At 38.4% G+C, this 22,574-nt stretch overlaps 1 protein-coding gene across 10 annotated transcripts in view; it reads right to left on the bottom strand.

The window, feature by feature from the left end:
* The window catches only part of LOC150092750 (xylosyl- and glucuronyltransferase LARGE1-like), a 676,688-nt gene that overhangs the window by 358,675 nt on the left and 295,439 nt on the right, over positions 1-22,574 (bottom strand). For all 10 annotated transcript variants that reach the window (XM_090414755.1, XM_090414753.1, XM_090414752.1 and 7 more), the window contains 2 exons: positions 17,500-17,623; positions 6,974-7,128 (listed from right to left, as the gene is read on the bottom strand). In XM_090414755.1, coding sequence (XP_090270881.1) covers positions 6,974-7,064 — 91 coding nt within the window. In that variant the 5' untranslated portion in view covers positions 7,065-7,128; positions 17,500-17,623. The remainder of the gene's footprint in view (positions 1-6,973; positions 7,129-17,499; positions 17,624-22,574) is intronic.

Genomic DNA, 22,574 nt, shown 5'->3' with positions numbered 1-22,574 from the left:
GATGCAAAATTAGGTAGAGTAATAGTTAATCAAGGTAATGTGGAAAGTTTGCAGAATAATTTAAAATGGCTGTCAGTATGGACAAAAGATAAATGGTGTCAATTTATTATTATTATTATTATTATTACGTGACACCTTCAGGGAGTCCAAAGACTCATCGAGGGAGGGCACCTACTCTACAGCTCTATCTCTGCTAATCAATCCACCAACTAATGAACTGCAACTACACCAACGCCATCTACTGGCCACCATCATGACTAGTATTTTCACAGACAATCACAAACATCCATGCCCATGACAGGATTCGAAACCACAGCCTTTTAGCTGGAGAGTGGATACGCTAACCACTCGGCCAACCAGGCTGGCTATTTAATGGCTTATTTACATTTCTCAACATTTAATATTGAGAAATGTAAAGTTATGCATTTCGGAATAAATAGATTACAAAGCGTGTATCATGTTGATGGCACTGCACTCCAGGAAATAGATGAAGCTAGAGATTTAAGTGTGGTGGTAAACAGAGAGTGAAAGTTTAGAGGACGTATTGCTAAGGTAGTCTATAAGATTACTTGGCTATTGAAGATCACGTTATCAAGTAGAGATCAAGTATAAGGAAGTTGTTATTCCTCTTTATAAGGCCTTGATATGCCCACATCTGACTATTATGCTCACATCTAGTCCCCTAGTTTTGTGGGGGATGAGGAAGCGGTGGAGAGGTTTGAGATGAGTGACCGACATGGTGAGTGGCCTGTGGAATGTTCCCAATGAGGGTAGATTGAAGGTGTGTGATTCCAAAAGTTAGGTGATAAAAGAAAAAGAGGGGGATATGATAGAAACATTTAAGTATTTATAGGATAGATGCAGAGGAAATGTTTCAGCACTTGGCTAGAGGGACCAGAACAAGGGGCCATCCCTGGAAGTTGAATAAAGGTGTGGTTATTAGGGTTGTGAGGACTAGATTTTTTGCTCGGAGAGTTGTGAATAAGTGGAATTGGTTGCAAGAGTCAGTTGTGAGTGTTTTGTCTGTTAATGAGCAAGGAACAGTATGATAGATTGTGTGGATAGAGTGGGTCTCCAGCGATGACTCTTTGGACTCCATGGAAGTGCCTGTAAATAATAATAATAATAAACTTCTATTCTAATGAGACAGTGTCATTTTCCCTCTGGTTATATGGAATTTCACTACCTGAGAGGATAAAATTAATCTCTTACTGAGTAATATTCCACCACCTGTTTATCTTTCTATCTTGCCAAAATATTAGCCTTCAGTTTTTTTATTTCTGTCTGAACATCCTACTCAGTTAACTAAATTTCGTTGATACTAACATCTTCAGAAAGACTGATTCAATCAATGCCACAAACTCATTCCCTTTCTTCCTAATGCTCCTGGCATTTGTAGACAGAAAAGCTAGTTCACTGTCAGATTATTATTATTTGTGACAGATTTTAGGAATGTTCCCTACGACAATAGACTGAAGGGCTCTAGGTTGTGAATACTGTTAATACTTTTTTTTTTTTAATGTGGTTCCCACTTTGGGTTCACCAATAATTCAACTTTACCAATAATGAAAAGTTTTTTTTTGTTGTATAGAAGGGAGAGAACCAAGGATTTATTGGTAAACCTATAATACATTTGTACTCTGGATGGACTAAGGATTTTATTTTTTTCCCATTTTTATCAATGTTATTTATTTGTTTGTTTTGTAATTCTTTTTATTTATTTTTACATTGTCAGGAAACCTGCTCTAGAGACCAAACATGGAACTTCTTCAAGCCACTTCTGGCTTCCAATAAGTGGGGCAGTGGTCTCACACCAGGAGATGAAATTCATCTACCACCTAAGACAATCAAAAACATCCATGACCACAGTGGGATTCGAACCCACAACCTGCTGTTTGGAGAGTTGGAGAGCAGGTATGCTGGTGGTTTGTAGAACTGAAACAGAAGTCTTTTTTTCGTTGCATAGCAGGAAGGGAGTAAACTAAGAATCATCTCTAGAAATTGTGGAAGAGTTAGCAAGGGGGTGGGAACTAAATTTTTGCTTAGAGAACAGTGATTGGATAGAGTAAGTTGCCAGAGGCAGTTGTGAATGCATTGTCTGTGAATGAGTTCGAGAAGTATGACTCGTATTATGTGAATAACAGTTACTGTACTGGCCACCCTGATGAATCTTTGACTGCATGGATATGGCTGAGAAAATACTACTACTACTACTACTACTAATACTACTTAGGACTTGAAAGTAGTGTTAAAGGTAGTGAAAGAAAAGAGTGACAGAGTTAGGATGGTGAGTCTGTTGCCGCGGTATGACAAAGAGGAGTTTAGGAGGGCCATAATCGCAAATGACTCTATGCGCCAGTTATGCAGATATTGTGGTGTGGAATTTGTGGAAAATGGAACGAGTTTGATGGGCGAAAGAATTTCTACAAGATGGATGGCCTGCATTTGAATGGATTTGTGTGCGGAGACTGGAAAAAGTGTTGCTGAATGAAGTGAAAATGGATGTGCAGAACCAGGAAAACTAGAACTACCAAGAAGGGGGGGGGGGGGATATGCGGATATAAGTGAGACAGTTGGGTGTAAGAATGTATATAATGTACCCGAAACAGTACTAGAGACAAGTAATCGGAATGGAATAGTTAGAATAATGCATCAAGATAGGGGTAGGACAAAGGGACCTCTGCATTTCATGTATACTAATGCCAGGAGTATTAAGAACAAGAAGGAAGAATTTTTGGCCTTGGTTGGCTCTTCCTGGCCACAGGTTATTGGCATTAGTGAAACATGTCTGATGGAAGAGGATATAGTTAGTGGGATAGAATGTGTAAGTTATAGATTGTTTAGGAGGGACAGAGAGAATAAAATGAGGGGAGGAGTGTTATTGATGATAGCTGATGAATTGCAGTCAAGGAAAATTGAAGTAAGTTGCAGGATAGTGAAAAGAGCTCATTTGAGGCTATTTGGTGTGAGATTGTGACTAGCAGAACAAAATATACAGTTGGGTGCTGCTATAGACCAGGTGATAGAATAGATGGTGGAGATAGTATGCATAAACAAATTGATGAAATGAGTGGAAGGAGGGTAATTATTATGGGGGATTTCAACTATGCTAACATTGATTGGAAGGAGGAGAGGACACATGTGAGGAAGGAACTGGATTTTACTCAGTTATTAAGGGATAACTATCTGAGACAGCATGTAATAGAAAATACTATGGGTTTGAGAGTGCTTGACCTGGTAATAGCATCTGAGAATTTGACTGTAATAAATATGACCATGTTGCCACCTATTGGCGAGAGTGATCAAAAGGTTGACCTGGGAGGTGGCTAAAGGTGTGGAATTTTCGATTAAGACAGGGTATATGTGGAATTACCATGCTGGCAAGTATGACAAGCTTAGGAGATTGCTTGGTTCAGTGCCATGGCATGTAAAACTGCAAGGGCTGGATGTCGATAGAGCATGGAAAGTGGTCATGGAGCATTTACAGGAGGTTATGGCTGATTGTATACCTAGGGTCTGAATAGTAAAACAAGTAGGGGTTAAATGGATGAATAACACCATTAAACTTGAGCTGCAAAAAAGAAACAACTGTGGAGGGAATTTAAAGAGAAAGGTGACCTGCAGGCACATGAACGGTATGAAGCGCAGGGCAGAAGGGTAACGAGTACGGTTAGAAAAGCAAAAGCAGATTATGAAAGGAAACCAGCTATGCAAGCTAAAGAGAATCCCAAACAGTTCTTTATATATGCTGCAAGCAAAAAAAAAACTGTACACGTCAGAATGATTTCTTAACAACTACTGAATGTCATCAGTAGTTGTTAAGATCTTGGAGAAAGTAGTCAGGGACCGAATACAGCATTGGGCAGATAAGGGTAATGTTATCTGTGAGAATCAACATGGATTTGTGAAAGGACGCTCTTGTTTTAGCAATATGCTAGCCTTTTATAATAAAGTTACAAGAACATTAGATGAGGGAAAGGCATATACTGCAATTTTCTTAGACTTGGCGAAGGCATTTGACAGGGTGCCACATGATAAGCTGATATTTAAGTTGCAGCACATGGGTCTGGATGTCAGATTGGTCAACTGGATTCAGGATTGGCTGACTGATAGGTATCAGAGAGTTGTGTATGGTGAAGCAGTTTCCAGGAGGCAGAGGGTTACAAGTGGGGTCCCACAGGGCTCAGTACTAGGACCTATATTGTTTAACCTTTATATCAATGACATAGCCAGTGGATTGCAGGGGGATATTCAGTTGTTTGCGGATGATGCGAAGCTGGGAAGGATTATTAGTAATAGTGCAGATGTGGTAGCCCTGCAAGAGGATTTGAATAAGCTAGATAGATGGGCAAATGAATGGGGATGTCAGTTTAATGCAGCAAAATGTAAGGTCTTGAGGTTTGGGAAACATCGATGGGATGCTGCATACTCTATGGGATGAGTTATACTGGAGGAAGTAGGGGAGACAAGAGATCTGGGGTTGATGATTGATAGAAACCTGAAGTTTAGGGGACATATTGCAAAGGTGGTGAAGGTAACAAAGAGGATTGCTGCAATTATGAGAAGGACACTGACCTGCAGAGATAAGAGGGTTATCATTCCGTTGTATAAGTCTCTGATCAGACCACACTTGAACTATTGTTCTCAGATTTGGTCCCCAGGATTTGAAGGGGATAAATTAACTGTGGAAAGGATACAAAGACGGATGACAAAGATGTTTTCAGGACTGTACAAGGATTGTTATGAGGATTGGCTGAGGGAATGTGGACTGCAGAGTTTGGTGGATAGAAGAAGAAGGAGAGGTGATATGATTGAGACTTTTAAACTGTTGAGAGGTGGTTACAGGGTTGACAATGGGGAGCTCTTTCGCTTGGTTGATCAGCGGGAAGGAGTGATGACAAGAGGCCATCCCTGGAAGTTACGAAAGGAAACTGTGAGCAAGAGGGTAAGGAGTGGTTTCTTTGTGTGGAGGGTGGTTGAGCCATGGAATGCATTGCCTGATGGAGTGGTGGGAGTGAGAACAGTCAGTGAGTTTAAAGAGTGGTATGATAGACTTTGTGTTTCTCAGGGGGGGGGGACCTCCCCTTGATGAGTCTTGACAGACTTTATGTCTTAGGAAGGACCTCCCTCGATGAGTCTTTTGACTCCTTGGAGGCCTGAATAATAATAATAATAATAATAATAATAATAATAATTTTAAGGAATGCTGATAGTAAGGAGGTCACTGAATTAGTCGATATAGTGGAATTACTCAGTGAGCACTTTGCAAGAGTATATCATCCAGGTGATGACATTGAAAGAATGAAGGAACCATTAGTTTATACAGGAATTGTGATGAATGAAGTGGAGGTGAATAGTCTATTATAGAACCTTAATGTGAATACATCTGTGGGATTGGATGGTATAACAGCAAGGGTCTGACGTGAAGTGGCTAAAGAATTATCAGTGCCCTTGACCATGTTGTTTAATCTGAGTCTTTGGTCTGGTTTAGTCCTGAAGGTGTGGAAAGAATGGAAAATAGTTCCACTGCATAAAGGAGGATCCAAGACTACTGTTGCAAATTACCGACCGATCAGCATATCAGGAGTCATTGTCAAGGTCTTGGAGAAAGTAGTCAAGGGAAAAATACAGGAATGGATTGATGAAAATGAGATACTGTATGGGGGACAGCATGGCTTTGTGAGGGGTAGGTCATGAATCAGTAAATTGCTCAACTTTTATAAGACAGTGACAGCTGAACTGGATAAGGGTAATGGATTTACAGTGATACTGCTGGACCTGGCTAAGGCCTTTGACAGGATACCACATGGAATTCTAATCCGTAAACTGCAACATATGGGAACGGATAAAGGGTTGGTGAGATGGATGGGTGGGCAGTTGATGGAGAGATATCAGAGAGTAGTTTATTCATGTGTAGAGTCCAAAAGACAGCCTGTGACTAGTGGTGTGCTGCAGAGTTCTGTTCTTGGACCACTGCTGTTTAATTTGTTCATTAATGATATAGGGAAGGATCTAAGAGGAACGGTTCATTTGTTCGCTGATGATGCAAAGTTGGGTAGAGTAATAGTGAATGCAGAAGATGTCAAAATCTTGCAGGATGATTTGGATAGATTGGAGTTCTGTGCAAAGGAGAATGGATGTCAATTTAATGTGACAAAATGTAACGTTATGCATTTTGGGGTGAAAAGATTAGCAGCAGTATACCACATTGGTTGAACTGTACTCCAAGAGATTGATGAGGCCAGGGACTTGGGAGTGTTGGTGGATAGGGAGATGAAGTTTAGGAGGAACATTGCAAAAGTGCCTAAATCAGCTCATCAAATCACTTGGTTGCTGAAAAATCCTTTGATGAGCAGAGACAAACAAGTTATTGTTCCTCTGTACCGAGCCTTGATAAGATCTCATCTCGACTACTCTGCCCAAATTTGGTCACCTAGGTTTCTTCTTGCTGGGGAGGAGGTGGAGAGGATCCAGAGGCGAGTGACCAAGATGATAGCAGGTCTATGGAATGAACCTTATGAGAACAGGTAGAGGATTTGTGGGTTGCAGAAATTGGTTGATAGGCGGAAAAGGGGAGATATGATTGAGACATTCAAATTGTTGAAGGGTCTCTATATGATTAATTCAGAGGATATTTTTGAGATCAGGACTGGTGGTGGGAGAACTATGGGACATCTATGGAAGCTGGGCAGGAGTGTGGTTAGCAAGGGTGTTAGAGCTGGGTTCTTTACTTTTAGAGTGGTAAATGAGTGGAATAAGATGCCAGAGTCTGTTTTGGGTGCTATGACAGTGAACGAGTTCAAGGCAAGGTATGATTGATACCATGAGAATGTCGAATAGTTGAGTGGATATGATGTGTAGGGCCTCTCTCAATGAGTCTGAGGACTCCCTGGAGTCGCCCGTAATAATAATAATAATAATAATAATAATAATAATAATAATAATAATAATAATAATGATGATGAATATTTACCTTCATCAGAAGATGCTAAATATAACAACAGTAAAACAGGAATGCAGCATGCTGCTACAAATGCTGCCACACTCAGTCTTCTACGTCTCATACTATACTTCAGGCCAAAATGAATTCTTACCACCACCTTTTCACATATTCTTTTTTTATAACATCTGAAATGAAAATTATCCTGCATATAGTAAACAATTCATGTATTTTGTTACTATCTCATCTATATTACTTTGGATTAATTTTGAATATACAAAAGCATCTAAAATAATTTAATTATTCTTATAAAATTATGCATTGCACAGAGAACTGAGTAATTCACAATGTATGTCATGCACTAATTTGAACAAAATAAAGTCCTTAAGTTCCTTGATAAAACTCATGGATGATTGGGAGAATTATTATTACTACACATACTATTACATTAAGGAATCAAAAACTCACTTTAGTAGATCGACTTAATTGATTACTTACTGCATCACACTTGAAACTCATTCTCTAACAGTGCAATCCATTGTATTACTTCTTAGGCAAAAAACTTATCCTCAGTCCTTTTCTCACCTGCACTCTTAAGTAGTTTCCACTGATGGCCCATTGTCCATATCCTGCTCCTTTCTTTTTTTCCACCCTTTGGAAAACTGCAACAGTATCATTGAGATAAGTTTTTTCCAATAATATATATATCGCCTCCCCTGTCTTTCATTGATCAAGTGCTGTTAATGAGTAATAATGTTATTCATTAATAATGAGTAATAAAGTAATGTTAATAAAGTCTCAACATGTCCTCATATCTATAACAGCTGACTTTCCAAAGCCTCAGTTGACTGTCTCAGAATTTTTTCCAAGGTTTCTTTTTGTGAAAATCCAGTTGTCCAAATATGTGTGCAATTGTCCAGGTGTGGTTTGGTCAACAGCTTATACAATGTAAGTACAACTTCTATGTCTGTTTTAAAGTATCTTCTTAAGACTGAAGCAGTTCACTGTCTACCTGTTTTCCACTTTTGTGATACATTAGCTGAACTTCAGTTCCAAATCAACTATCATTCCAAGATCATTTGCTCCTCCTTACTTATACAGACATATCAACATAACATTGTGCCCTGCATTTCTGAATTCTGAAATGTAAGATTTTGCATTTAAATACACTGAATTATAATTTCATTACTTTTCCAACCATTGACAGTCTCTTCAAATCCCACTGACGCACATTTATATAAGCTTAAACTTTATCATTCATAACTCTCCACAAATTTGCATAATCTGCAAAAGACTAAGTATCTCCTTCCATTTCCAATATCACTGATATACAGGCTAAATACTAGCCAAAATAGGTATCCTATAGCATCTCTTTGATATCCAGCAGATTTTAGCCAGCATGGTTGGTTGGTCTTACCATAAACATGGACGTTTGTGAATGTGTGATGTATGAATTTCATTGCCTAGTAAGAGACAATTACCATGCTAATTGAAAAATGCGACTTTTTGCGTTGATTTTCCTCCCAGCATCTCTCCACAAGCCTAGCTCCCTTTGATGAGACTTCAAGAAGGTCCAAACTGATCTACGTAGTGACTCAGATAAGTCACCACCCAGATCCATGCTATACAATATGGGATAACAGGGGAATATGATATGAAGTCATCTGCTTCTTTGTTTGTTCATGCCTGAGTAAAAGATAAAAACAAAACCATAATTTATAGTTAAATATCATTTCATTGCAAGCTTGAAATGGCTTTAAAAAAGTTTCTGCATTTGGTTTCTAGAGCAAAGTTTGGATTATTTCAATACCTGGCTCATCCAGGGTATTCATGTTAATGTGATATAGATTTACAACCTTTCATAGGTGAGATTAACATTATTATTATTATGATTCAGGAACTCAATGGATTTACAAGACCCATTGCAGGAGGCCACCGTAGAAAACACAAAGTCTATCGTACCACTCCATGAACTTATTCACTGTTCTCATCACTCTATCGGGCAAAGAAATGCAAAGAAACCACTCCTCACCCTCTTCCTCATGATTTCCTTTTGCAACTTCCAGGGAATGTCCATTGTCCTTGCTACTTCCCCCTTGTTCCACCAAATGAAAAAACTCCCCAGTGTCAAACCAGTAACTACCTCTCAACACTTTAAATCTTTCAATCATATTATTATTATTATTATCAATACCCAAGACCCCATTGAGTCAAAGACTCATCTAGGAGGTCCTTTTATCATACACACAGCTCATCATACCATGCTTTAAACACATTCAAATTCTCTACAGACACCACACTCTCAGGCAAGGCATTCCAATCATTCACAACTCAGCATGAAAAAAACCTGCTTCTCACTCCCCTACTCACACTCTCTTTATACAGATTCCAGGGATGACTTCTAGTTCTCCTCTGATCTCCCACTATTTTCTGTAGAACCTCTCCAGCATTGATCCAATAAAAACCCCTTACTAACTTGTAGGTCTCTATCATATCTCCCCTCTTCCTCCTGTCCACCAGACTCTGCAAACTGCATCTTCTCAATCTTTCCTCATATTCGATTTCCAGAGATTAGAAACTACCTTAGTCAGTTGCCTCTGGACCCTTTCCAACATCTCTTCGTCCTTCTGAAAACCAGGTGACAAAATCTGGACACAATAGCCAATGTGTGGCCTAATCAAAGCCTTATACAATGGAACAAGAACCTCCCTACTTCTACAAGTCAGTGTCCTCCACATCATTCTCAGAAGCCTTTGTGTTGTCTTCACAATTTTGGCTATGTGCCGCCTAAATTTCAAATCCTTATCCAGTATCACCCGAAGATCTCTTATTTCTTCCACCTCCAACAATATATCCTCAACGCATAAATTCTGCATCCCATTTTGTTTTCCAAATTTTAAAACGTTACATTTTGCAACATTGAACTCACATCCCCATTCCCGTGCCCAATCACTCAATTTATTCAAGTCTTCTTGTAATCCCACAACATCTTCTATACGTTTCATCCCAACTTTGCATCATCTGCAAACAACTGAATGCCTCCATCCAAATCTTCACCAATATCATTAATATACAAGTTAAACAGCAATAGCCCAAAAACAGACCCTTGATGCACACCACTAGTAAATTTTCTTTTCCTGGATATCGCTCCCCCATACACAATTTATTGATACCTATCAGATAGCCAGTCTCCAATTCAATGCACCAATCTAATATCCAACCCCATCTGCTCTAGTTTGATTATCAACTTATTATGAGGTAATCTATCAAAAGCCTTTGCAAAATCTAAGTATATTACTGTGCATCCTTCTTCTCTGTTCATGGAACAGTCACCTTATTGTAATAAGTAAGTAGATTACTAAAACATGACCTCCCTTTAGCAAATCCATGCTGTCCATCAAAGATAATACCATTGTTTTCAACCCAATTCTGGATCCTAGTTCTCACAAGCTAATCCAACAATACCAGAACACTTGACACACAGATAGGCCTATAGTTTGATGCTTGAGTTCTATCACCTCCTTTATGAAGTGCCAAAATCTTGCCCTCCTTCCATTCCTTAGGATCTTGACCCAGTACAAGACTCTTATTAAAAAAATATGTCAAGGCCAACCAACTTCCTGGCACTTCCCTTAAAAAATACGTGGTGATATATTATGAAGTCTCATGGCCTTATTTACATCAAGTTTGCTCAACTCCCCATACATCTCTTGCTCACTTACAGTCAGTCTCTCTTCCCCATCATCAACTGCACTCAATCTCTCTATGAAGTCGCATTCACAAGATTGAAAAATCTTTATGAACTGCTCATTAAGTATCTCCACCACACCTTCTGCAACAGCTGTCTTTATACCATTTTCCCCAATCAATGTCATCCTTCCATAATCATTCCTTCTTTTGCTGACTACATATTGAAAGAACTCCCTAGGATTTTTTTTTGGCTTCATTAGCTAACTGCTGTTCATACCTCACTTTAGGTATGAACAGCATACCTAAAGCTGTTCCATACCAAGTCACCTGCCTTACCTGGTGTTTGTAGTCCTCATGGAATTGGTTATTTCCACTTCTCTTATGCTGCCTCCATAATGCCCTTTTTCTCTGTACTGCATGCTTAATCTCTCTATTCATCCATTTCACACCTACCTTATTTAACCTTCTCACCCTTGGAATACATTTAGACATTGCATCTACTAGATAGTCTTTGAAAATCCCCCAAGCTGCACTGATCTCTTTTCCAGCTACCTCCTCATTCCATGCTACACCCGCCAGCTGTCTCCTGAGCTCTTCATAAATACTACTATTGTGGTTTCACATATACCCTTTTTTTTTTACAGAGGTCATCATACTGCTGGCAACCACCCGGGTAATCACTTCATGGTCACTCTCACCAATTAGAGCGTGATTGGAGACCTCATTTATAATTACATAAAAGATAATACCTCTGATGAGATGATCAAATCTAAGACCCTCAACTCAATCCTTGTGTTCTCTCTGTTACATACTGTCTGAGGTAGTTGTCCCTCAGAAACTCAAGAAACTCATTTTCTTTACTTCCAGTTGCTATTTCATCATCCCAGAAACAAGAAAAGGGTGATCATTATTGGCAATTTTAATTGCCAATAATGATCACCCTTTTCTTGTTTACTTCGCTAATTTGATTATACAATTCATAGTCACTACCATCCACATTACCAGGTCGATAACAACATCGTACCAAGTATTTCATTCTATTCACGTCTATCTCACACCATACTGCTGAAAGCCACTGGCACTATTTCCCTCTTGCATCTCTACTTTGTATGAATATAACTCTTTCTCTATCATCAATAGCACTCCCCTCCCTTTTTACCAATTCTATCCTCACGAAACACATCATACCCTTCCATCTCTATTCCTGTCAGGATGTCGTCCTCATCTAACCATGTCTCACTTATTACAACAATCTTTAGGTGAACAGATTCAATTAGTGCAATCATTTCATCTGCCTTGTTTCTTACACTTCTAGCATTTGTATACAAACACAGCAGCTCATTCTTGGATCTACAGGTAGTTCCACTGATACTACTCATTCAATGTGATCTCTCCATGCTCGACTGGGGCAATTTCACTTTCTGCTTCTTCATTTTAGAACCCTCTTCAATTCAACTGTTTCCTCTTGATCTCAGGTCATTCCATTCCTTTTCTGTCTATACATGCTCTCACATCCTCTTGGAGCATCCGCCTTTTCAACGCTGTATACCCCTGTCCACCCTGAGCCTCCTTGTTTCCCTGTTCATCTTGCACACCAATTCTCTCATTTCCCATACTCATGCCACTCACTTCCTCATTCATAACTACCTCTTCAATCTCTCCTATCATACTCTGCTGCTCTTTCACATCACTACCCACTTGATCGGATTCATTCTCTCTACTCAGCACCTTCCAACAGCAGTCTCTCCAAGCGACTCACACCATAACCACTCAAATGCACTCCATTGCTCCCATGCAGTTTACTTCATCCTTGAAACTCATTCCACACATTAACAAACTGTACTCCACTCTCCTCACACATTTCAGCCAACAATATACCTCTCCTTCTTCTACCTGCCAAACTTTGCAGTCTACGTTCCCTTAGTCTATCCTCATAACTAACATTGTACAGTCCTGAGATCATCTTTGTTATCTGCCTCTGTGCTCTTTCTACAGTTAATTTATTGTCTTCAAATCCCAGGGGAGAAAATTTGGGCACAGTAGTGCAGATGTAGTCTGATCAAGGCTTTATACAATTGAATGACAACTCTTTTATCTTTGCTTGTCAGCATCCTTCTCAGTATTCCAGCAATCCTCTAGGCTGCCTTCACCACCTTTGCAATATGTTCCCTGAATTTGAGGTCTCTATCAATTATCGCCACCAAACCCTTGCCTCCCTCCACTTTCTTCTGTTAGAGTTCCTCCAACAGAATATGCAGCCTCTCATTGATGTATCCCAAACTTCAAGACTTTACATTTAGTTGAATTACATTGATATTCCCCTTCATTTGCCCATCTGTCTATTTTATTCAAATCTTCTTGAACGGCTACTGCATCTGCACTATTACTAATAGAATTATCAGTGCCCTTGACCATGTTGTTCAATCTGAGTCTCAGGTCTGGTTTAGTCCCGAAGGTGTGGAAAGAGGGGAAAATAGTTCCACTGCATAAAGGAGGATCCAAGACTACTGTTGCAAATTACCGACCAATCAGCATATCAGGAGTCATTGTCAAGGTCTTTATTATTATTATTCCTGATACCTCCAAGGAGTCCGAAGACTCATCGTGGGAGGACACCTGCAACTGTCTCTACACCTAACCTCTACTACGAATCATCTCCATCAACGCCATCTACCGCCCACCTCCAACACCACCACAACTAGTAATTTTTGTCTGTAAATTGCGTGTGTTCTGAAAGGCCGATTTGTATGTATGCAGGATGAAAAACCCGAGTTTCTGGGAGAAAAAACCCTGCTACCTCCGTATGAGATCGGCTAACTCACCTTCGATTGAAATCGACCAGATAAAGATTCCTCCCGTCACGACGAGAATCAAACTTAGGCCTATTCCAATCGAAGGGCACAATGTACCGTCGTTCTTCCAATTGCACTACGGAGGCGTCTTGGAGAAAGTAGTCAAGGGAAAAATACAGGAATGGATTGATGAAAATGAGATACTGTACGGGGGACAGCATTTCTTTGTGAAGGGTAGATCATGCCTCAGTAACTTGCTCAAGTTTTATAACAAGGTGACGGCTGAACTGGATAAGGGTAATGGGTTTACAGTGATACAGCTGGACCTGGCAAAGGCGTCTGACAGGATACCACATGGAATTCTAATCCGTAAACTATAACATATGGGAATGGATATAGGGTTGGTGAGATGGATAGGTGGGTGGTTGATGGAGAGATATCAGAGAGTAGTTTATTCAGGAGTAGAGTCCAAAAGACGGCCTGTGACTAGTGGTGTGCCACAGGGCTCTGTTCTTGGACCACTGCTGTTTAATTTGTTCATTAACGATATAGGGAAGGATCTAAGAGGAACAGTTCATTTGTTCACTGATGATGCAAAGTTGGGTAGAGCGATAGTGAATGCAGAAGATGTCAAAATCTTGCAGGAATACTTGTATAGATTGGAGTTCTGTGCAAAGATAGAATGGATGTCAATTTAATGTGACAAAATGTAAGGTTATGCATTTTGGGATGAAAAGATTAGCAGCAGTATACCACATTGGTGGAACTGTACTCCAGGAGATTGATGAGGCCAGGGACTTGGGAGTGTTGGTGGATAGGGAGATGAAGTTTAGGGGGCACATTGCAAAAGTAGCTAAATCAGCTCATCAACTCACTTGGTTGTTGAAAAATACCTTGACAAGCAGAGACAAGCAAGTTATTGTACCTCTGTACCGAGCCTTGATAAGACCTCATTTCGACTACTGTGCCCAGATTTGGTCACCTAGGTTCCTTCTTGATGGGGACGAGGTGGAGAGGATCCAGAGGCGAGTGACTAAGATGATAGCAGGTCTATGGAATGAACCATATGAGAACAGGTTGAAGATTTGTGGGTTGCAGAAATTTGTTGATAGGAGGAAAAGGGAGATATGATTGAGACATTCAAATTGCTAAAGGATTTCTATAGGATTAATTCAGAGGATATTTTTGAGATCAGGACTGGTGGTGGGAGAACTAGGGAATACCTATGGAAGCTGGGCAAGAGTGTGGTTAGCAGGGGTGTTAGAGCTGGGTTGTTTACTATTAGAGTGGTAAATGAGTGGAATAAGCTGCCAGAGTCTGTTGTGAGTGCTATGACGGTGAGTGAGTTCAAGGCAAGGTATGATAGATACTGTGCAAATGTTGTATAGTTGTGTGGACATGATGTTTAGGGCCTCCCTCGATGAGTCTAAGGACTCCCTGAAGTCGCCCGTAATAATAATAATAATAATAACCATTCTCAGCTTTACATCATCTGCAAACAACTGAATATCCCCCCCCCCTCCTACAATCCACTGACAATGTCATTGATATAAAGGATAAACAACACAGGTACCAGTACTCAGCCCTGCCCTGTGGATCCCCACTCCCTCATACACAACTCTCTGATACCTATTGGACAGCAAATCCTCCAATCCAATTCACTAATCTGACATCCAAATCCATGTGCTTAAATACCAGCTTATCATGTGGCACCCTGTTAAATGCCTTTGTAAAATTTTAAAAAAATGGCAGAATGTGTCTTTCTTTCATCAACCACTCTTGTCACTTTATATGATCACATGGTCACTCTATACAACCAGGTGCAGAGATGTCATCTCAGTTATAATCACATCTTATGATGCTAATACCAAATCCAAAACTCTTGAACCTCATGGTCCTTCTACTACATGAGGAATAAGACATTTGTCCCTCAAGAATTCCAGAAATTCCATTCTATTACTACTACATGCAGATTCCTGTTCTCAGGTTATACTGCTGTAGTTAAATCATCCATAGCAGTGAAGGGGTCAAATGGGATGTTGGGCAGTCAAATGCCCAACATCCTCACTAAATATCCTGTCCTGCCCACTTCCATCTCACATCATATGCTCTTAAAACCATTAGTGCCATTGTCATCTAAATGTTCCACTCAGAGCACAAAACTCATCACTTATCATAAGCAGTGCTCACAACCGCATTTGCTCTTCCAATCCTGCTGAAAAATGCTATACTCTGCTACCTCTATTCCTGTCAGTATATCATCTTCCTTCAACCATGCCTTAGTGATTCCAATAATCTTTTGATAGGTGGGGGCTATCAGTGCCAACAATTCATCTCCTTCATTTCAGATATTCCTGGCATTTGTATAAAGAATCATCAAGGACTGTTACTTAAACGGAACTGTTTATTATTGTAAGTTTTCCCCTCAAGTTAGACAGTATATATACTAGATAAGAAATAATATTCTTAATTTCATACATATGCTAATATTAACTCCTTTCAGGAAGATTTAAATAGACTCTAACTTAGACAAGTGGTGTGATTGCATTCACATTCTAGACAGGATTTGCACCCAAATTCAGGGTTCAAATCCTTTCTAGAAACATGAAGAACCTTTATGAGCACTTTTCAATTGGGGTGAGTTAGCTAGTCTCATAGAGCGGTGACAGGGTTTTCCATGTTTTTGATCCCACAAAACAAACATAACACCGTCTACTCATAGCCTAGTTATTTCAACCATAATTCCAAAAATAATGATAACAACAGCTCTTCTAGGGGCTTCACAAGACTCTGCAGTAACCAGGTCACCATACAATATTCCAGATGTGATTTTATCAAAGCCTTGTCAAGTAGAAGAATAACTGACTTATACTCCACTTAACCATCTTAGTAGTATGATGACTTAACCATAATACCAGGTCTCTGGCTTCATTGATTACTTGAAACAAACTCCCACTAATATATTAAATATACTCTTCTTATAATGTAATGTCCTGAGTCTGAAATGCACAACCTGGCAACACTGAATTGTCATTATCATTTTCCAATTATAGATATTTGCTGCAAAGATTCATGCCTATATTCCTTACTAACTTTGCATTATCAGCAAGAAACTGATATTACTACACTATTATCAATATAATTAATATATAAGTTGAACAGCATATGGCAAATACAGAATCTTGTGGTACACCACTGGTCACTATCCATAACTCAGCTTCTTCACAGACCACTTCCTGATATACCTATTAGTCAGCCATTTTTGTATCTGTATTGCATGCCTATTTTGCATACTCACACTGTGTGCTTATATAATGGAGTAGCTGCTTGTCAAATGCCTTGGAAAAATTAAAAATCAGAAAAATTCAAATGTAATGAATATATCCATTCCCCTGTCCAAAGCAAAATCAACATCCTCTCTAATATCTTTATGACTACTCCAGCTATACTGATTAGGAATGAAAATGATCATAATGATAGTAATTTACAATTAGTAATAGTCAAAAAATCCTGATAAAATCTGTTGTAGAATATCAGATGCCTAACTTAAAAATAAAAGTCCTGATATGCTTACATTATTTTTTTTTTTCATTTAAATGGGGGGAAAAAATGTAGGTAGTCTGACCAGCAGTATATTTTGGATTCTTGAAAATTAATTGGTTCTGACAAAAAAAAAGAAAAAAAAAGTCCACTGAGAAAAATTTAAAATTTTAAAATATTAATATTTTCTAATATTTTTAATATGCTGTTCTCGAATAATTACTGAAAAATGGATAACACACAGAAACTTATCATTTAAATATATTTCTCTTTTCCAGATATATATGTTGCAATGACACAACTACCAAACTGCATATGGTTCAGGAGGGGAAAGGGGTCTCAGAAGCTTGAGGAAAGTACTTAAGTACTCATGGGCCCTAATGAAGGATTTTCTTGGAAGGAGGAGAATCATGAAAGCTTGCTACAGATAGGTTCAGAATTGTAGTTATGTCACTGGCATATTGGAATGATTACAGCTTATTTAAAGTTTCTAAGGCATATATTTTGTTCAAATGACAGATCTGTTACATAGGTTACCTTTTCCTTTAAGTGATATTCAGTTTCCGATATTTTTATCTGTTACACCATCTTACTGAGAGATTTGGTATTTGCCTTTGAAATATGCTGGCACTTCATCTATTTTTATCAGAATGAAATGAATCTGAAAGAGGTTTTGAATATGTATCTGATCAACATAGAGATCACAAACATTTATATGTTGTTGTAGTTGTTAAAATATGCTTCAACAAGGAAACTGTTCATGATTAAAAAAGTACTTCAAAATTTCTTGTTCTCTTCAAATTAAAAGGGAAACAACTTCCACTAAGTAGCTAGATCTTTTATGTAACCATGATAGATTCAAAATATTTCTCATTATCTGAGAAAATTTTATTAATTATTTATATTAATATTAATCACTTTATTAATCACTTATATTAATAGCTGATGGGCACTTTATTTGTTTGTTTATAAGACTATTATTATAAATTCACTGTTCCATACAAATATTTCTTCTACATTTCAAACAATTGGTCAATTTACCTAAACAAATGCTGTTTGCATTAATTATCAGAATGAGCATTATAAAGTAGAATGCTTCACAATTGTGCTGAAAAGATAATTTTGTATAATTTTGTAAAAAATTTGTATTTTATAAAGCAATATGGGCACAGTAATTCAGAGTTTTACTTTGCATATTTCAAATCAACATGATTATACTTGGCATCACAGACTCATCACTTACAGAGGGCAAGTCCTGTTTATTCCATACAAATATTTCAACAATGCTAATTGGGTTTTTATTCAATAATTGATATCACACTAAAATTTTTATATTTCAATTAGTATTCTTCTTCTTCTCTCTCTCCTCCTTTCACATCTTGGCCAGGTGGCCTATTCTGGTGTCAGCCCATTGTTTCATTGGTGTGCCTCGGTTTCTTCAACCCTTCTGATTTGGTCATCTTTCTGGGTATTCTCTGGGAAAGATGGGAACAGATGTTCTTTCCATTTGGTTGTGTATTTTCTATCATTTCTATTACTGGTGTTTGATTTAATTCTTTCTGTATGTCTTCATTTCTCTTTTCTGTTCTTCTCATATATTTAATTTCTGCTGCGCAATGATTTTTTTTCTTATTTCTTTCTATGCTTTACTGCCATATAATAATATTGGTCTTGATAAAATAGTATACATTCTTAGTCTGTTTTTTTTTTTTTTTTTTTTTTTTACTACTGTTAGCCTTTCAAGGAAAAAATGTTTTAAAAAATACTTCAAGCTAGCAAAAAACACTGAAACCAATTATCTTAATCCATATTAGACTATAACAATTAATTCTTCACTGGTGTATTTGTAATATTCTTTACTGCTTAATTCTTCATCAAAGTACAGGAAGAGTAACGAATGCAGAAAACAGAAGATCTGAGAAAGTAAGAGGTGATGTGGATGAGTTGAAAAGTAGGATGGAAGAAACTGAATGGAGAGGTGAGTAGTGCAAGTGAAGGGAATGAAAGAGCAGGAACATAAGACAGATAAAGAAATGGAAGTATCAGAGGGGATAGGGAGACACTACATGAGAAGTGTCAATGCAGGATGCAAAAGTGAATGTGTGAACAGAAAAGAAAGGATTGGGATGGTCTGGGATTCAGGAATCATATATGGTTTGGGAAAGGGTTGTGGGATCAGTAGTGAAAGACAGGAATTATTATTATTATTATTATTATTTGACACCTCCAGGGAGTCCAAAGACTCATTGAGGAAGAGGAATTGTCAGGAAAAGAAATGAAAGGGTCGCACCTGAGAAATGGTATGCTGGAAATTGCTGTTACAGAACAAGAAATGAGATATGATGATTGTTTAACAATGTAGTAGCAGTAGTAGTATTTGAAATAAGAGGAATGAAATTGTTGCACTGATCCAGTTCATTTGCCCAAAACTTGTTCAAATAAGTGAGACGTGATTGGATGAGGAATGTGACCTGATAGGAATAGAGATGGAGAGACATGAAGTTTTTTATGAAGATAAAAGGGTGAGAGAGAGAGAGAGAGAGAGAGAGGTGATGATAGTTCAGATGAGTCATGCAAATCTTAGGTAAGATGAAAGGGGAAAACAAAGACAATAGTTTTGAAGTGAACAGAATGTTACTATAGACCTGGTAATGTAGAGGCAGTGAGAAGGAAATGTATAAAGATTAATAGCAAATAAGAAAAGAGTAATCATTACAGATGATTTTCATTGTGTTAATATAGACTGGAATAAAGATATAGTATCTGAGGATAGAAAATGAATTTCTCGCGTTTCTGAGAGAAAACTACCTTAGGTAGTATGTAACAGAAGCAGACAAAGAATCAAAGGTCTTGAATTTGACATTTTCCAGTTGGAGATGATCAAATCTTCCTCCAGTTGGTGAGAGTGACCACAAAGTGATTGCCTGGATAGTGACTAACTATGTCAGGACTTCTGTGAGAAAAGGATACATGTGGAAGTATAAGGCTGGTGATTATGAAAAGCTAAAAGTGACCAGTTGAAGTTACATCACAGAATGAGGAATAGGGGCAAGCAACATTGATCTATGCTTCTTGTTTCTATTCAAAAATTATTAGAACGATGCAGTGTTTGAAAGTATTCCAAGGATCAGGAGATTAAATTAGGTTAGTGTTAAAAGGATGCATGAAGAGGTCATGCATGCAGTCTAGAAGAAGAAGGTATTATAAGAAGAAGCGGTACCATCTCTCTGCTTGGACAGTCATACACAATTGTAATTCAAATAGACTGGTTCTCACTGGACACCCATCTCTCACTTATGGCTCCAAGAAGCTACTATAAACCGGTAGTAGCCACACCCTGGTAAATTGTGTCGACCCACAGGCTAAACTAAGTGAGAGTAGCCAGATATGGTGACCTCAAGCAGCAACTGTACTCAGCAAATCAGCTGCAAACAGCATCTATACTCCATGTTAGGAGTGGCTGAATTCAGGTCAAGGATTGGTGGTTCAGACTTCATGAAGCTTAACCACTGAAACCGAATGAACTCAAACCAACCTAAAGATGTATACTGGCTCGACTGTTGCCAGGTCAAACAAAGGTAACGCCCACTATTACAGAACCAAGATAGTGAAGGCAAAAATGTTATTGTTGTAACGAAACATCACTGTAGACAGGAAAACATAACAAGCATAGGTAATGTAAGAACCCTTCACCAGGAAGGAGCATCAAAAATCTTATTGCATGAATTAGACAAATACAGACAGGAAGTGATTGGACTCTGCAAAACTAGATGGACCGGAAAAGAAGAATTTCACCATGGACGGTACAAAATTTTAACTTCAGGCAGGGAGTATAAGTGCTACTCCCTAAGAAATAGAGAGAGAGAGTAGCACTTACACTAAAACCAAAGGCTCAAAACTCTCTTATTGTATTACAATCCTATCTCACCTAGGATAATCAAAGAAAGATTTAAAACATCAATTGGATCACTGACTATTACTCAAGTATACTCACCAACTTCAACATCATCAGAAGAAGACATTGAGAAGTTCTATAGAGATCTGCAAAAAAAGAGTACAGGAGATATCAAGTCAAGACCTCCTAATAGGAGTGGAAGGAGAGCAAGATTGTGTCGCTTCATAAGGGAGGTGATAGAACTCAAGCATCAAACTATGGGCCTATCTGTGTGTCAGGTGTTGTGGTTAAATTGTTGGAGAAGCTTGTGAGGACTAGGATCCAGAATTGGGTTCACAACAATGTTATTATATTTGATGGACAGCATGGATTTGCTAAAGTGAGGTCATGTTTTAGTAATCTACTTACTTATTACAGTAAGGGGACTCCTTCCTTGGACAGAGGAGAAGGATACTCAATAATATACTTGGATTTTGTAAAGGCTTTTGATAGATTACTGCATGACAAGTTGATAGTCAAACTAGAACGGATGGGGTTAGATATTAGATTGGTGCATTGGATTGGAGACTGGCTATCTGATAGGTATCAACAAGTTGTGTATGAGGGAGCGATATCCAGGAAAAGGAAATTTACTAGTGGTGTGCCTCAAGGGTCTGTTTTAGGGCTATTGCTGTTTAACTTGTATATTAATGATATTGGTGAAGATTTGGATGAAGATATTCAGTTGTTTGCAGATGATGCAAAGTAGGGATGAACCATGAAGAGTAGAGAAGATGTGGCCTTACAAGAAGACTTGAATAAATTGAGTGATTGGAAATGGAACGGAGATGTGAGTTCAATGTTGCAAAATATAAAGTTTTAAAATTTGGGAAACAAAGATGGGATGTAGAATTTATGCTTGATGAGGATATATTGTTGGAGGTGGAGAAAATAAGAGATCTTGGGGTGATAGTGGATAAGGATCTGAAATTTAAGGGACACATTGCCAAAACTGTGAAGACAACACAAAGGCTTCTGGGAATGATGCAGAGGACACTGACTTGTAGAAGTAAGGAGATTCTTGTTCCATTGTATAAGGCTTTGATTAGGCCACACATGGACTACTGTGCCCAGAATTGGTCACCTGGTTTTCAGAAGGACGAAGAGATGTTGGAAAGGATCCAGAGGCAACTGACTAAGGTAGTTTCTAACCTCTGGAAATCGAATATGAGGAAAGATTGTGAAGATGCAGTTTGCAGAGTCTGGTGGATAGGAGGAAGAGAAGAGATATGATAGAGACCTACTAGTTAATAAGGGGTTGTTATAGGATCAATGTTGGAGAGGTTCTACAGAAAACAGTGGGAGATCAGGTGAGAACCAGAGGTCATCCTTGGAAACCGTATAAAGAGGGTGTAAGTAGGGAGTGAGAAGCAGGTTTTTTTCAAGCAGAGTTGTGAATAATTGGAATGCCTTGCCTGAGAGTGTGGTGTCTGTAGAGAATTTGAGTGTGACCTCCTAGATGAGTCTCTGACTCCATGGTGTCTTGGATAATAATAATAATAATAATAATAATAATAATAATTGCAATGAGGAACTTAAATGCAAAAGTAGGCAAAGACTAGGATACCTGGCCAAGAGTAATTAAACAGTTTGGGTATGGAGAAAGTAATGAATGTGGCAAAAGACTGCTAAACTTCATCTCAAATAATAGACTAACAATAACCAACATTCTCATTGA

This window comes from Typopeltis vanoorti, chromosome 25 (genome assembly GCF_054136105.1).
Source record: "Typopeltis vanoorti isolate ZY-2024b chromosome 25, IOZ_Tvanoo_1.0, whole genome shotgun sequence".
NCBI lineage: Eukaryota > Metazoa > Arthropoda > Arachnida > Uropygi > Thelyphonidae > Typopeltis > Typopeltis vanoorti.
This window is presented reverse-complemented; position numbering and strand designations above follow the sequence as displayed.